We start from the raw sequence: 15658 nt of genomic DNA, 5'->3' as shown, positions 1-15658 counted from the left end.
AAAATACATGTGAGCTACCCTATAGACTACCAAAGGTACGAACGGTATCCATGAAAATCTGGCTAGAACCTGTCAATGGAAGCTGATGTCTGAATGAGCCCTTACAAGTATTCATTATAAATAGGTTAGGGGGAATAAATTGATTGTAAAATTCCTTCTTATTAATGTACGTGCTGATTAATTTTACTTTTTCAAAATTTACATATTAACTTTCTTCATTTATTTATTTTTTGACCAGGATGATCACAGGGTAAGTTACATCATAAACAGACTTAAATATATAAGATTTGAAGCACTAGAACAACTTTAAGCAAAATGCTTTGACGTAAATGTCTATATAGGCGTATCTTATTTGTTTATTTTACCTTTCATAGTGTCCACTTGAGAGGGTGCCTACATCTGCTTGCAAGTGTCCTGAAGGTCAGCCTGGGTCACCAGGAGTTCCAGGACCAGAGGTGAATCTTTCCTTCTACGGTGATTCCTGATAACTTGATCTTGGTTTTACACATTGGTCTTTGAGATTCATTTCATTTTCTTAGGAGAATAAATAACTCTTGAAAAATAATGTACTCCAGAGATAAAATATATTCATGTATTCATGGTGAGCAAAGGGAACTGTATAAAATAAGAAATACCATTGTCTCAATCATGTTACAGGGTTACAAAGGCTCTATAGGAGAGAGCTGTGTGCCGGGACCGGAAGGAAAACCTGTGAGTGACTTTCAAGTTCGTAGTATTTCTCTAGCATAATTTTTCTTCCTAAAAATATTACTTGTGGGGTATACAGTTATGTGCAAAATAATAGCAGTCTAATGTGTTTAATTACTGTTTTTGCAGAAAAAAATCCTACAACATGGGAAAAAATTCATGACTAGGTGTAGGCGAGTAATGGACAACCGACCATGCACGCTGCTAATTGGGTATAATTGACTCATTTAAACGAAAGCGGGGTGTTCTAATTAATATCAATTAGTGAGGTCATTTATTCTGGGAGTAAACAGGTGTTAATTATTGCCCTTATTTAAAGGAGAGTAGCAAATGTTCTACCTACTAAATTTAGCCCTTGCTCATTGACTATAATTAGTTGTTCCATACATTGTACTGAAGGAGAAAGATCTTTAATCAAGATGTTGATTGGAGAGGGAAAAAAAATTGGCCGCTCACCTAAAGAGATTTCCAATGCTTTAACAGTAGAAGTCCCAGAAATTTCGAGCTCCCCCCTGAAGTCCCGAAAGAGGGTCAAATGACCCTTAGTCCAAACTGAATAGAACTAACTAGAAACTAAATGGCTAAACTGAATGGAAAACAACAACCTCCTGTGGTGCGACAGTAATGGCCTTAATTACAGAACAAAAGACGGTGATTATAGGATATTAGCTAAAATCCTTCAGGTCATTCGACCCGTCTCTGGGTTCCAAAGGTAGAAATGTAGAAATGTTAAATGACCACTTTCTGGGACTTCTAGTGTTAAAATGACAAACAAAACCCAAAACGTGGTAAAAAAATACTACCATCCATATAGATCATAGAATAATAAGTTAAGTATGGTAAAGAAGCATCTAAGGATCAGCACCAGTGAGATGAAGGAAAATCTTCAGTTACCTGTGAGTAATGCAACCATCAGAAGATACTTACCTGAAAGCAAACTATTTGCAAAATCCTTCGTAAAGTGCCATAGCTGAAAAAAAGACATGTTGAAAAGGTTACTGTATGTCAAAGAACACATTGACCGGCCTAAAGAAAAATGGGACAATGATCCCAAGCACACCAGCAAGTGGGAAACATCATGGTTAGAGACCAACAAGATTGATGTTATGAAGTGGCCATCCCAATCTCAGACATCAATCCGATTGAGAATTTGATGATATAAAAAATGCTGGTTTTGATACAAAACTTAAGAATACAAAAGAACTGTGGAATGTAGTCCAGTCACCTAGAGCGGGAATATCTGTTTGCAGGTGTGAGATGTTAGTTGACTCCATGCCTCACAGATGGAAAGCAGTTATCAGAAATAAAGGTTATACAATTAAATATTAGTTCAGTGATTAACAGAATAGCTAAGTTTGCAAACAGATATCAGTTTACAATGTAAGGGTATGTGCACATGTAGCAGATTTCTGTGCAGATTTTCTGCACAGAAAACTGCATGCTTTGGCAGGAAAAACACAGCAAAAAATAATGCATATATTTTTATAGCATTTTCGCATGCATTTTTCTATGAGTTTTTACATTAAAGCGATTGCAGGGGTTCCTGCGCTGTACCCCCAAGATCACTGCCGGGTCTCCGGCTGATGTTACAGCTGAGACCTGGCTGTCACTGCTAGGATCGGTGCCCGCGCCTCTTCCGACAGTTTAATCCCCTAAAAGCCACTATCAATCGTGATCACAGCACTCAGAAGGCATGTAGAGGGATCGCTTACCTCTCCCTGGCGAATGGGTCCCTGTAATGCGATCACAGGGGCCTGATCGCTTGCAGCACTGACAGATATAGTCCACTGCAGTGATCGAGCACAAGCACTGCCGTGATCGAGTACAAGCACTGCAGTGGATTATGTCAGACGCAGGAAAAGATGAAGAAAGAATTGACATGCCGCAGTTTTTTTCTGCATAAAATCGACAAAGAAAAAATCTGCAACATGAGCACAGCAAGTCAGGAATCTCATAGACTTTACTGGGATGTGTTTTTCCTTGCAGTATTGATTAAAATGTGAAAGAAAAAATACATGAAAAAACGCAGTGTGGGCACATAACCTAAATATTCGGGTTTGTAAATGAAAATTCAGACACTACTATTTTTTCAACAGCCTTTTATTCATTTTTCTTCATTTTCAGTTTAAAAATTGATATTTTGTTTATATTTTCATTTGGAATTTAATGGCTAATAACTATTGCACATAACTGTCAATCATAAAGAGTACTGTTAATGATACTACACTATTGACACAAGGCTATTCATTGTAGCCTAAAAGAGTAATGATGTGTAATGGATTGCTGTAAATGAGAATACTCTACCATTTTAATCAATTATTCTAATTTAAAAAATACCATAGTAATTTCCTTAGATAAAGAATATACTTTTGTTTGCAGGGTTTACGTGGGCCTCCAGGACCACCTGGCATTCCAGGAACTCCAGGAGAACGGGTATGTTTGCCGCATTGGTGTCCTGGGTTCGAATCCCGCCAAAGAAAAACATGATTGACCTGCAGATACAGGGTAATATGCAGTAAATAGATTTACAAATGCTGCCTGGCCGCCGTACTGAAAGAGCAGCTAGTGAAAGGAAGTGAACTTATTTCCTTCAGTCATGGCTCACTGAGCATCTGCAGTCACCGCTCACTATATTGTAAGTGTCGGCTCGAAGGAGTCCCCGTCACTTTGATTGACATCTTGCTCTTCACATTCACACTGCAGAGCGAGCTATCTTTCATAGTGCTGGGATGTGGTTACAACTTACAACTCCTGCTCACAGTATAGTGACCGATGCTGTGAACAATGACTATAACCACCCCGAGCAATTCCCCCAGAGGCTCCCAGGAGAAAATAAGTTCATTTTTTCCAGGTAGCTGCACTTTCAGTAAGGCAGCCAGGCAGCACTAAAATTCTGTTTACCTACAGATTAACCATATATCTACATATCTACTGTATATCCGGAATTAGATGACAGGTTCCCTCTGAAACAGCATTAATTCCAGGGTTTGTACATGTGAAAAGGGTTAAATACAAAAACAGATATATGAAATAAATAAAACTAAATGTGACAGACTGTTACAAAGGTGGAGAGGACCCTGCCCTCAGTTGATTACAATCTGCAGGATAATAGAAAGGGGATAGTAGAGCTAACGTATTCATTCAGTTCCCCATTGCTATGGTGGTCCTACATCAAGGAGGTCGCATCAATATTCATCTGACCACTGCATGCAAATGTGGCGCCCCTGAGGCTTCAGTCGCCACCGAGTATTGCACCCAACATTGGGTGTAATGCTAAACCCGGTTCCTGAGGAGGTAAGTCCCGGTTTCACCACATTACACACCCAAATACACACCAGGTTGCCCTGTTCCCTCTGGGGACTGGGCTAGGGTCGGGTAATAAAGGGGTCGCCAACAGAGAGTAGTAGGGCAGTCTTCATCCAGAATTTCTTGGAAGTGGAGGAATGGGAAACTAAGAGGTAGAGAATCCCGAGACAGTAAAACTGACAAATGTTGACGTGAAATATGTCTCTGATTAAAATATTAATTTAATTTCTTTTAGCTGGAAGTCATAAGCCTAGACCTTAAAGGATACCATTGAAAATGTGTGACCGACTCACTTGGTCATTATTTGTATAAGGTTACAGGACTTTTGTTGGAAAAACATACTGCGGAGTCATTTATGATATTTATCTGATCTTTTACTCTAGTCTTGATTGCGAATTAGCTGTCAGAACTGATTGATAGAACACTTTTATCCTTACTAATTAATTCATAAAGTATAATTCTATTTTACTTCTCTTTCTCTACAACTGGATGTTGAGATGGGAGAAAATAAGATTTTCACATTTTCAAAGGAAAACCCTTTATTGTATGGTTATACAGTGTGTCCACCCATATCCTGTCCACCGCAATTAACTTGAGATGGCGGCAGCTATAGGCATAGAAGTGGTGTCTAGGTATAGTAAAGTAGCCATGCGCTACACAATAAAACCACCTATTGCGCCACCTGGTGGAAAACAACAGAGTTAGCATTTTTATCTCGAAAACGGAATGAGATAGACAAAAAAAAGTGAATTACAAAGTTTTAGGGCATCTTCAATTCAATACAAATCGACACCTTACATACAGAAATGCTATGATTAGAACGTGTAAAACTCACAAGGCTGCAGACGTGAAGCGATACCTCATGGAGACCTTCCTACAAGTCATTGGGTATGGTGGCTGCGTGGCTCACCTGACCTGACCCTATTGGACTTCTTTCTGTGAGGTCACATCAAACAGCAGGTGTATGCGACCCCTCCGCCAACATTGTAGGACCTACAACGATGTATCACAGATGCTTATGCAAACGTCACCTACCATATTGCACAACATGCAGCAAGATACAGTATGCTGTCCAGAGTCCAGATGTGCATTGCAGCTGACGGTGGCCACTTTGAGCATCAAAGTTAAATGAGCGCCATATGCGTGACCAGCATTCAATATTTTAGTGGGGTCATGGGTTTCATATCATAGCATTTCTGTATGCAAGGTGTCGATTCGTATTGAATTGATAATGCCCTACAATTTTTTAATCCACTTTTTTTCTTTATCTCGTTCCGATTTAAAGATAAAAATGCTAACTCCGTTGTTTTCCACCAGGTGGCGCTATAGGTGGTTTCATTGCGTAGCGCATGGCTACTTTACTATACCTAGACACCACTTCTATGCCTATAGCTGCCGCCATTCTCAAGTTAATAGCGGTGGACAAGATATGCGTGGACACACTGTATATCAACATATTATGGTCTTCCAATGCAAACTCATCGGGTGACTTTAATCATTTGGAATGGAACTGGATTGGGGCACTGATTTTCGACATCATGCGTTTACACTTTGGTCTATTATCTGATACCTTTGTTACTGAAAGGGTTCAGCAAAAACTGAAATGCCAGATGAATATCTCTGATATAGCCTACGCAACTGTTTACATTGCATTGATAAATCATTTCTGATTATTGCTATTAGTGGCTCAGATATTCTAACAAATAATAATGCCCATGTACAAGCCTTTTGAGCGTTCATTAACATCTCCAATTCTTTCTTACTGGCCATGGTTGGTCCTTTTTTCTATATCTGGTTGCAATTTTATGCAGATATAAACATTGCACTTATACTCTAATTGTTAGTAGAGGTCCTGTGGCGATGAACCTGTACACTCCAGGGGAAAATGGTTTCCTATCTCAGATCATTTATGGAATCTACATGGCTGCACTTACAATTGTTTCCTAGAACATTAGGGGACTAGGTAGTACCAGAAAAGGAATATGATATTTGCTTCATTACGTAAATCGCAGGCACAAATAATTTGCCTCAAGGAAGCTCACTTAACACCTGATACAGTATCTAGACTGAATAAGCCTTGAATACAATGACAAAAACATGTCACTCATGCTTCCTATTCCAAGGGGGTTGCTATCCTTAAGGTACCGTCACACTTAGCGATGCTCCAGCGATCCCACCAGCGATCTGACCTGGCAGGGATCGCTGGAACTACGCTACATGGTCGCTGGTGAGCTGTCAATCAGGCAGATCTCCACAGCAATCAGAGATCAGCCACCAGTGACCCGTGTAACAACCCGGTGCTTGGTAACCATAGTACACATCGGTTACTAAGCAAAGCTCTTGCTTATAGTTACCCGATGTATACCTTGGCTACGTGTGCAGGGAGCAGGGAGCCGGCTTCTAGAAGCTGCGGACACTGGTAACCAAGGTAAATATCAGGTAACCAAGCAAAGCCTTTCCATGGTTACCCGATGTGTACCTTGGTTACCAGAGTTCGCAGAAGCCGGCTCCCTGCTCCCTGCACATTCAGATCGTTGCTGTCTCGCTGTCAAACACAGCGATATGTGCTTCACAGCGGGAGAGCAACCACCAAAAAATGGTCCAGGACATTCAGCAACGACCGGCGACCTCACAGCAGAGGCCAGGTTGTTGCCGGATGTCACACACAGCGACATCGCTATCAAGATCGTACCAGTCTGTGCCTTGTTTTGTTTATGATTATTGTACTTGTCCCTAATATGTGTACCCCTTTTCACATGTAAAGCGCCATGGAATAAATTGTGCTATAATAATTATTATTATTATTATTATTATTATTATTAATAATAATAATGTAATGGAAGAAGCCCTTATTCCAGTGATGTGTCACTTACTGTGCTATATTTTGTTGTTAAATACAATCAGTGTATTATCAGTAGTAGATTGGAACTAAAGGACAACTGGCCTTTGCCTCCTAGTCCAACCACTCCCCTACCACTGATTGACAACTCTCTGTCACTATACATTCTACACAGAAATCAGTGATATGGGCGAGGTTACAGCATTCTGAGCTCTGCTAATTCTGCAACAGAGAAATCTGTGATTCTTGATAACTGCAAAAACCTGCTGAACTTTTCCCTTTGAAGCTTAGCTTAAACCCTCTAAAAGCTTTTACTTTCACAATTATGTGACATAGAGAAAATATCAATACTTTTCTGGTCTGTTTTAGGGTCCACCGGGGTCACCAGGCACAAAAGGGGATCCTGGTCCACCTGGAATTCAGGTAGGAAGTACACTACAGTTCAACAGTTTAGGGTCACTTAGATATTTCCTTATTTTTGAAAGAAAAGCACATTTTATTCAATTAAGCTAACATTAAATTAAACAGAAATACATTCTATACATTGTTAATGTGGTAAATGACTATTCTAGCTGCAAACGTCTGGTTTTTAATGCAATATCTACATAGGTGTATAAAGGCCAATTTTCAACAACCACCACTCCAGTGTTCTAATGCTACATTGTGTTTACTAACTGTTTTAGAAAGCTAATGAATTTGAGAAATCCCTTGAAATCCCTTGAAAATCCTTGTGCAAGTATGTTAGCACAACTGCAAACAGTTTTGCTGATTAGAGAGGCTGTAAAACTGACCTTCCTTTTAGCTAGTTGAGAATCTGGAGCATTACATTTGTTGGTTCCATTAAACTCTCAAAATGGCCAGAAAAAGAGAACTTTCATGAGAAACTCAACAGCCTATTTTTGTTCTTAGAAATTAAGGATATTCCATGCGAGAAATTGCCAAGACACTGAAGATTTCCTACAATGGTGTGTGCTACTCCTATCAGAGGAGAGCACAACAGGCTCTAACCAAAGTAGAAAGAGAAAGAAGTGGGAGGCCCTGTGGGCTGGTGTTATTAAAGATGAGCTAGTTGGTCATTTTCAGGTTGAAAATGGACTAAAAATCAATGACCAAACCTGTTGCCAGTTTGCAGGAGACACTTTCTTCAAGCAGTGGTCCAGGAAAATCCTGCATCTTTTAACAAAACCATGATGTGTATTTTAGGGGGTGGTCATGTAGCGCCCCTGAGCCACTCAGGGCACTACTAGGTACTGCATCCTCACCGGGATGCAGGGCCTACTCCCTGGGACCTGAAACACCAGTGCCAGTAGCACCCACAAACACCAAAATCCCAGTTCCCACACCAGGGGTAATTGGCTAGCCGGACACAAGGAGATGGCCACCTAGAGGGAGGAGCCAGACCAGAGGTACTAGACAGCCTGGTGGGAGGGGACAGCAGGCAGTGAGGACAAGGAGACTGCCACAAAAAGGGACAGTCGAGCCCCAAACCGCTCCACACTACGGGGACCCAACCACACTCAGGGTGCCGGGGACAGAGCAACCGAGTCATCAACTGGCACTGGAACTACAGGGACCTGAACCAGCCATCCAAGGGTCAAGAGTGAGTAGAGACTGTTAATTACAACCCACGGTGTGACCTCCCGAATTAACGACGAAAGACTCTGTCACACCTGTCCCCGGGCTCAGGCCTACCTGCGGAGGGCCTACCACCATAGCTGCCATTACCACCAGCCCTAGGAATAACCAATCCAGCAGCGGCGGTTTTCCCATATTAACCGCAACCCGTGTGGCGTCACAAAAATTACTATTAATCTCCCCTGTAAATACTTCCCATTAAAAAGCACCCAGGGCCCGGGATCGGGCAACGGCCACCAATGTGACATTCCCCAGTGATACACTGCCCGGGACTGAGTACCCCATTCCCTGGGTGACACAATCAGAAGAGGGTACTCATTTACATTGCTCCACACCATTTACACACCAACGTCCCTATATACTGGAAGACCAGTGTCACCAGGAACTGATCTATCAGAAGTGTGTTTCCTCGAGAGAAGCATTAGAAGGAAAAAGTAAAGTCAGGTGACAACTGTGCCACATTTACAAAATATAAAAGGCGGAGCCAGCAGCAAAAAGTCGGAGTTGGTGCCAAGATTACTTGAGGCGCAGGCATTCACACAGCAGGGAAGAGGCCTGAAAGTGTACTAAGCCCAGAGGAACCCAAAGACTAAATACAATTGCCAGGCTAACCCGAAGACTGAATACCATCACCAGAGGAACCCAAAGACTGAATACAGTTGCTAGGGAAACCCAAAGACCAAATACTGCAGCCAGAGGAACCTGAAGACCAAATACCGTTACCAGAAAAGGATTAGACTACTGTGGCGCCCCTGTGGTTAGGCGCTACAGGGGAATACAGCACCTTAACATCAAGGTGCAGTGCCCTTTGGTCACAGGTGAAAGAGAGCGGAAGTGCAGAGTCTTATATTAGATTGAGTAACATTGACTCAGCAGCCCCTACCTTCATATTCCTGGGACTGTTTATATAGTAGGTCCATAGGGGGGTGGAGCCTAGCTGAGCGTGAGACGCGACGTGATTGACAGGACGACTGAGAGACAGTTAGTCAGTTAACAGTCAGTCAGAAAGGAGTGACAAGAAGAGACGAGAGTAAATTGATGACTGAAAGAAGGGCTAGAAATAACATAGGCCCGACGTCCTGAGCGAGGGTACCCCAAAAGAAAAGAAAGACACAGGAAAAGAGGTAACCCAGACGGAAAGGGGACGCTTTAGGTCTGGCGAGAACCGGCTGAAGAGTTCAGGTCGACACCGGTATAATGGAACCGAGGAGGTTTGTCAGGTTTATCCCCAAACCATTGACCATTAACCTGGGATCTTAAATAAGAGGAGTCCCGGTACCCATCAAGAGTCTAACTACTAACCCCAAGCTGAGTTCACGACGCTGTTGCGGGATAGATAAAGAAACCGTGCAGCATCAGACCCCTGGGAAAACCAGTGACGAGACTAACAAGTGGGTTAAAGAGGGTCACAGAACCCTCAGAGCAGGGTCCGAGAAAGAGACAAAGAAAGGTTACCTCAGAGAGAGACTCTGTCATTAAATCTCCTCCGAAACTTGTGACCAGTGGCCTTCTGGTAACCAAACTGTTTCTGCTGTGAACTTTTGGAAATAAACCAGATGCTAGTAAAAAGGACTTGTTTGAACTGATGTGGACTCGGCGTGTCATCTCTCTGTCACGGGCGGAGGAGGGGATGCTGCGCTCTCCCACTGCTCGGGTCCGCCTGCCACTGCTGCTGCGGCTGCTGCTGCTTGGTGGTAGCTCGAGCAGTGGGCCGGATCCCGGGGACTCGAGCGGCGTTCCTCGCCCATGAGTGAAAAGGGGGATTTTGATTGTGGGGGTTTGTGATTATTGTCCGTGACGCCACCCACGGTTGTGGTGATATTGGTGACACCACCGCTGCTCTGGACGGGGATCCTGGGAGCGGTGACAGGGAGCAGCTTTGTTGTTAGTTCTCCCCTCTGTGGGTAGGGGGTTGGTTGTCCCGGGGCCCGGTGATGGGGAAAGGATGGATGGCAGGCGGGTTACGGCGCCTGGTGAGGTGCAGGGTCGCGGGGCAGCGCTGTGCCGCACGGCACGGTGGTACTCACTCAGCCAATGATGAAGACACAGTTCTCGGTAAAACACACGGCTGGATGGACGGGTCCCACTGACGGCTGCGGTGGTTTCTGCTCCCGGCAGGTTGATGGTGACTGCCTTTCCCTGCACCTAGATACGGTAGATGGTTCCAATGGGTTCCCACCGGTAACCCGCTCCCCGGCTTGGATATAGGCTGGAGGAGCCCCTTTTGCCCGCAGGCGCTGGCCCTGAGAAACGGTTGCCTTGGCGGTGGCGGTGTCTCCCTCACTTGGTTGGACTGTTGCCTTCTGTCGGGACTTGGCTGTTGGGAAACCCAGGAGGTTCCCTTCACTAACGAGTTTGTCAAATTCACGGCGACTCCTAGCCTTGCCGGGGTCCGTAAGCCCCTGCCAGATGGTGCTGACTTCTCTTTGTGTACCGGTCCGGTACCGCCGGGCCACCGCCCGTCCACGATCCTTACGGTAGACTCCAATCGGTCACTCCTGCAGACGGTCACCACCGTCTGCCAACCTTGCTGCTCCGTCCGGGCCACACACCCGGACTCACTTCAGATTGCTCGACTGCTACTTTACTCCCTCACTCCTGTAACTCCTGAACTAATCTGGCTGTTTTCCCGCCTCCAGGACTGTGAACTCCTCGGTGGGCGGGACCAACCGCCTGGCCCACCCCCTGGTGTGGACATCAGCCCCTGGAGGAAGGCAACAAGGGTTTTGTGTTTTGACTTCGGTGTGCCTGCTGGGAGTGTGGGGTGTGTTGGTGTTGTTCTCTGTGGCCCCTGGCTTGTCCAGGGCGCCACATCTCCGCCGTTCGACAGGACCCAGCGACGTCAGAGAAAAAGGCAGCCATCACCGCTCAGTCGCTTCCCTCCTGGTCAGCGACCCGCCGCTCTGAGGTAAAATAGCTCCACCTGTAGGGAGCTGAGAGATCTTAAGCTGCTGTCACCATCGCCTCAGAGGTCGGCCGCGGGCAGCGCTGGTATATCCCGCTTACCAGACACCACAAGTGGCATCACGTATATCCCCAAAATCATCCCTGTACCCCATTCCACAGCCGCAGAGTGAGCACCCAGGGAACGAAGCCGGGACCTACCACCTGTGATACCCCATCGAGAGTAAAGTATCCGTAGTCCCGGCGCCAGAGTACCCCCCTATCGAAAACCCTGATGGTTGACTCACTACCATTTCAAACAACAAAGATTGGACATTGAGAACCAGGGACTGAGAAGCAAACGTTTATTCAGGAGATGCATCCAAGGAAGCTGGGCCACTACTTCCAACCTTGATGTACAGTACTAAAAGACAGAATAGTAACTTGCAATATAACTATTCTATCTTTAGAGAACTACCATAATTAGATTTATGAAAGTCTATGATTTCCTTGTTTAATTGCATCTTGTGATTATCAGTATGGGCGGCACTGATGGAAGGAGTGGAGTTGGGTTATTGCTAAGAGGATCTGTTTATAATAACCTGCAGTAATTGCATGTTCCTTATCAGTCGAGTGTAACTGTGAAACGTGTTAACTGCAATTGATTTATTTGCTTTGAACCTCTGTATTGACCATTTGCTTAAAGGGAATTTGCCAGGTCCCTTACACCATCCAAGTCAGCAGTATTCACATTTACATGTCAAAATTCCCTTGCATCCTCATTCTCTCAAAATCAATGTGTAATAAAAGCATTTATTACTGTTTTTTGTATGCAATTTAGGGGCTTGACTAGTCGATGGGGCATTGTTTCCCCAGACTTGTTGGCTCTCTTTCTATGTGATCATGCAACTGTGGGTGTGATAACATGATTTCCACGAGCTGGCGTAACCGCAGCCCCCTGGAAATCTTGCTCATACACATGGCTCATTTCAGCAGTGTACGTGTCCCAGCTTCAGAGAGCTACACTGAGCATGTTTGAAAAACAGCTTCTGCACTTTAGCTCATGAGCTGTGCTCCTCTGTGAAGCCAGGACGTATATATCCATTTTGCGAGGCACACTGACACTGCTGAAATGAGCCGTGCGCATGCACAAGATTTCCAGTGACACTGAATCATGGAAATCATGTTATCACATCCATAGGGGCTTGATAACATGGAAAGAGGACCAACTAGTCTGGGGAAACTACACCCCATCAACTCAAGGCCCTCATTTGCATATGAAGAACTGAGGTAATAAATGCTTTTATTACACATTGGTTTTAGAGAATGATGTCATACAGGGCTGGTTAGCAAGGGAATTTTGACATACAAATGTGAATGCTGCTGGTTTTGAGGGCATAAGGGACCTGACAGATTCCCTTTAATCCCTTCTACATCTCTACATTCCTGCCCAAATAAAAGTGTACTGCTGTCACAATTGAGTGGTTCTTGCTGCATGTTGCTCATCTGATCTGAGTTCTACATGTATGTTCCACTACATGCATCCGAGTACACTGCTTTGCTGCCAGTAAAGGCCTTAGAGATGAAAAAATACTGACATGCCCCTTCCTCTCCTGATCTAAACCCTACTGAGAACTTGTGGGTCCTTCTTAAATGGGAGAAAACAGTACACAGTACCTCTTTGAACAGTGTCTTGGAGGGTGCAGTTGAAGCTGCCCAAAATGTTTATTGCCAACAGATTCAAAAACTGACATGGACTCCATGGATGCAAAGTTTATAACTGTTATTAAACAGAAGGTCACTGATACTTTTTTTTTTTAATGTCAGAAATTTATTTTTGTACATTTTTAGCCGTTTAGCTACTATTCCCACTTTAGCAGATAGGAATAAACAGTTGAGATGGTAATTTATTTTTTTTCATTTAGCTGCATAAACATTTTTCCCACTAATAGTTGGCAAATAATTCTACACCCATATATTCTCTTACAAAAGACAAAACCCCACATTAATTTTTTTAACGTTTCAGGTTTATTAACCTTTTGTATTGACTGACAGAGCTGAAGTTGTTCAATAATAAAATGAATAATCAAAAATAAAAATTGCCTAATAATTATGCACAAAGTATACAGTATGTGATATGACCATTGTCCTTTCCTCAAGCATGCACCCTCTATAGCAGTGCTGCCGACCTTATACATATTTCTGTCCTAAAAGCAGGTCATCAATAATTTCTGCCCAGTAATTTCCTTTAAAATGTATTATGAATAATATCTAAAAATTATCCCTTATTATTTTAGGGACCACCTGGAATGCATGGTGTGCCAGGCCAAATTGGAACTAAGGTATAAAAAAAAGGTTAAAGGGAACCTGTCATCTAGAATATGCGTTCTGAGCTATCAGCAGACGCATGTGTGCCCTAATTACACCTCCCTACCCATCCCTGTGCTGTAAAATTGTACAATATGAAAGTAATAAAAAACGTTTTATTACCTTCATATTTCGTATGTAAATAGCAGGGAATGTGGTCACAGGGGCGGCGCATTGCCCTATGGACGTCTGCATATTTCCGTGGTATCACGCCCCTGTGGGCGTGATACCATGGAGCTACGTCACCGTCGCTCAGTCTATCCTGCGTGCATTGCAGCAGGCTTCTTTTCCGGGTGTTCAATCGCCGGTTTCAGACGCGCACTGTGCATGCGCAGTGCGCGTCTGAAACTGACAAGGAGAACCCGGAAAAGAAGCCTGCTGCAATGCACGCAGGATAGAATGAGCGACGGTGACCTAGCTCCATGGTATCACGCCCACAGGGGCGTGATACCACGGAAATATGCAGACGTCCATAGGGCAAGGCGCCGCCCCTGTGACCACATTCCCTGCTATTTACATACGAAATATGAAGGTAATAAAACGTTTTTTATTACTTTCATATTGTACAATTTTACAGCACAGGGATGGGTAGGGAGGTGTAATTAGGGCACACATGCGTCTGCTGATAGCTCAGAACGCATATTCTAGGTGACAGGTTCCCTAATGATAATTTATTATATCTGTGAAAAAAAATTCTGTTAAAAAAATTCAAAGTAATCACACATCTAGCGCTGCTTTGTCCTGTATACTGTTTGCTGCATCTGATTTGGATTTTCTATAGTGTAAAAACTGCTGTGAAGTCCATGGTGGTAAATACTGCTGCAGATCATTACTACAGAAAAGGTGTAGTTTATTTGCACGTCTCATCCTATGCATTGCCAAAGAGTGACATGAGCACTGACAAATACTGCATGTAAAGTTTTGCTTGGGATTGTAAATCCGCAACAGGGGTCAATTTTCACAGCGGATTTTACTAGTACTGTAATACACTGCAGGTTTTCTTCATATGCAGCAGCAAATCCTCTGCAGTTATACTACGTGGGAACGTACCCTTCGACGGTTATTCCCACTATATCAATCATAGATCAGGTGACTAAATTCTAAAATAAAGTTGTGAAATGCAGTCAGTTATTACCTAGATGCTCTTGGATTTGTCCTGTAGTTCTAATTGCTTTTTTGCTGTTTGTTTTTCTAAATAGGGACCAACTGGACAAAGCGGTCAACCTGGCTTTCCTGGGATTTTTGGAAAAAAGGTAAAACATTAAAAATTATCATTATTATTTTTAGGTACAATTTCTCCTGAGTATGCTAATACCTCATATATGGTGTAAAACTAATGTTTGGGCACACAGTAGGGCTCAGAAAGAAAGGAGCACCAATTGATTAGCGGATGTCATCTTGCGTTTAGAGAGCCCCTGATGCCCTGATGTGCCTAAACAGTGGAAACTCTCCCACAAGTGACCCTTTTTTGAAAACTAAACCCCTCATGAAATTTATCTAGATGTGTGGTGAGCACCTTGAATGTTCAGGTGCTTGACAAAATTTTATAACACTGAACTGTAAAAATAAAAAAACAAAAAAAAACATTTTTCCACAAAAATGTTGTTTTAGACCCAAATTTTGGATTTTTACAAGGGTAGCATGAGAAAACACACGATGCAATTTGTTGTGCAAGTTCTCCTGAGTGCGCTGATATTCCATATGTGGTGGAAAACTACTGTTTGAACACACTCAGTGGCTCAGAAGGGAAGTTGCACCATTTGACTTTTGGAATGCAAAATTGGCTGCAATCCTTAGCAGACGCAGTATTCTAGTTGGCGAGCCTCTGATGTGCCTAAACAGTGGAAACACCCCCCCCCCCCACAAGTGACCCATTTTGGAAACTAGACCCCTTTATCTAGATGTGTGTTGAACACCTTG

At 43.4% G+C, this 15658-nt stretch overlaps 1 protein-coding gene across 1 annotated transcript in view; it reads left to right on the top strand.

Moving 5' to 3' along the window:
* LOC142243873 (uncharacterized) overlaps positions 1-15658 on the top strand; it is a 227639-nt gene that overhangs the window by 90950 nt on the left and 121031 nt on the right. The window contains exons 8-14 of the mRNA XM_075316076.1: positions 239-250; positions 375-455; positions 658-711; positions 3088-3141; positions 7223-7276; positions 13669-13713; positions 14938-14991. Coding sequence (XP_075172191.1) covers positions 239-250; positions 375-455; positions 658-711; positions 3088-3141; positions 7223-7276; positions 13669-13713; positions 14938-14991 — 354 coding nt within the window. The remainder of the gene's footprint in view (positions 1-238; positions 251-374; positions 456-657; positions 712-3087; positions 3142-7222; positions 7277-13668; positions 13714-14937; positions 14992-15658) is intronic.

This window comes from Anomaloglossus baeobatrachus, chromosome 6 (genome assembly GCF_048569485.1).
Source record: "Anomaloglossus baeobatrachus isolate aAnoBae1 chromosome 6, aAnoBae1.hap1, whole genome shotgun sequence".
NCBI classification, from domain to species: Eukaryota; Metazoa; Chordata; class Amphibia; order Anura; family Aromobatidae; genus Anomaloglossus; species Anomaloglossus baeobatrachus.
Note: the sequence above shows the minus strand (reverse complement) of the source record. Positions and strands in the feature narration are given on the sequence as shown.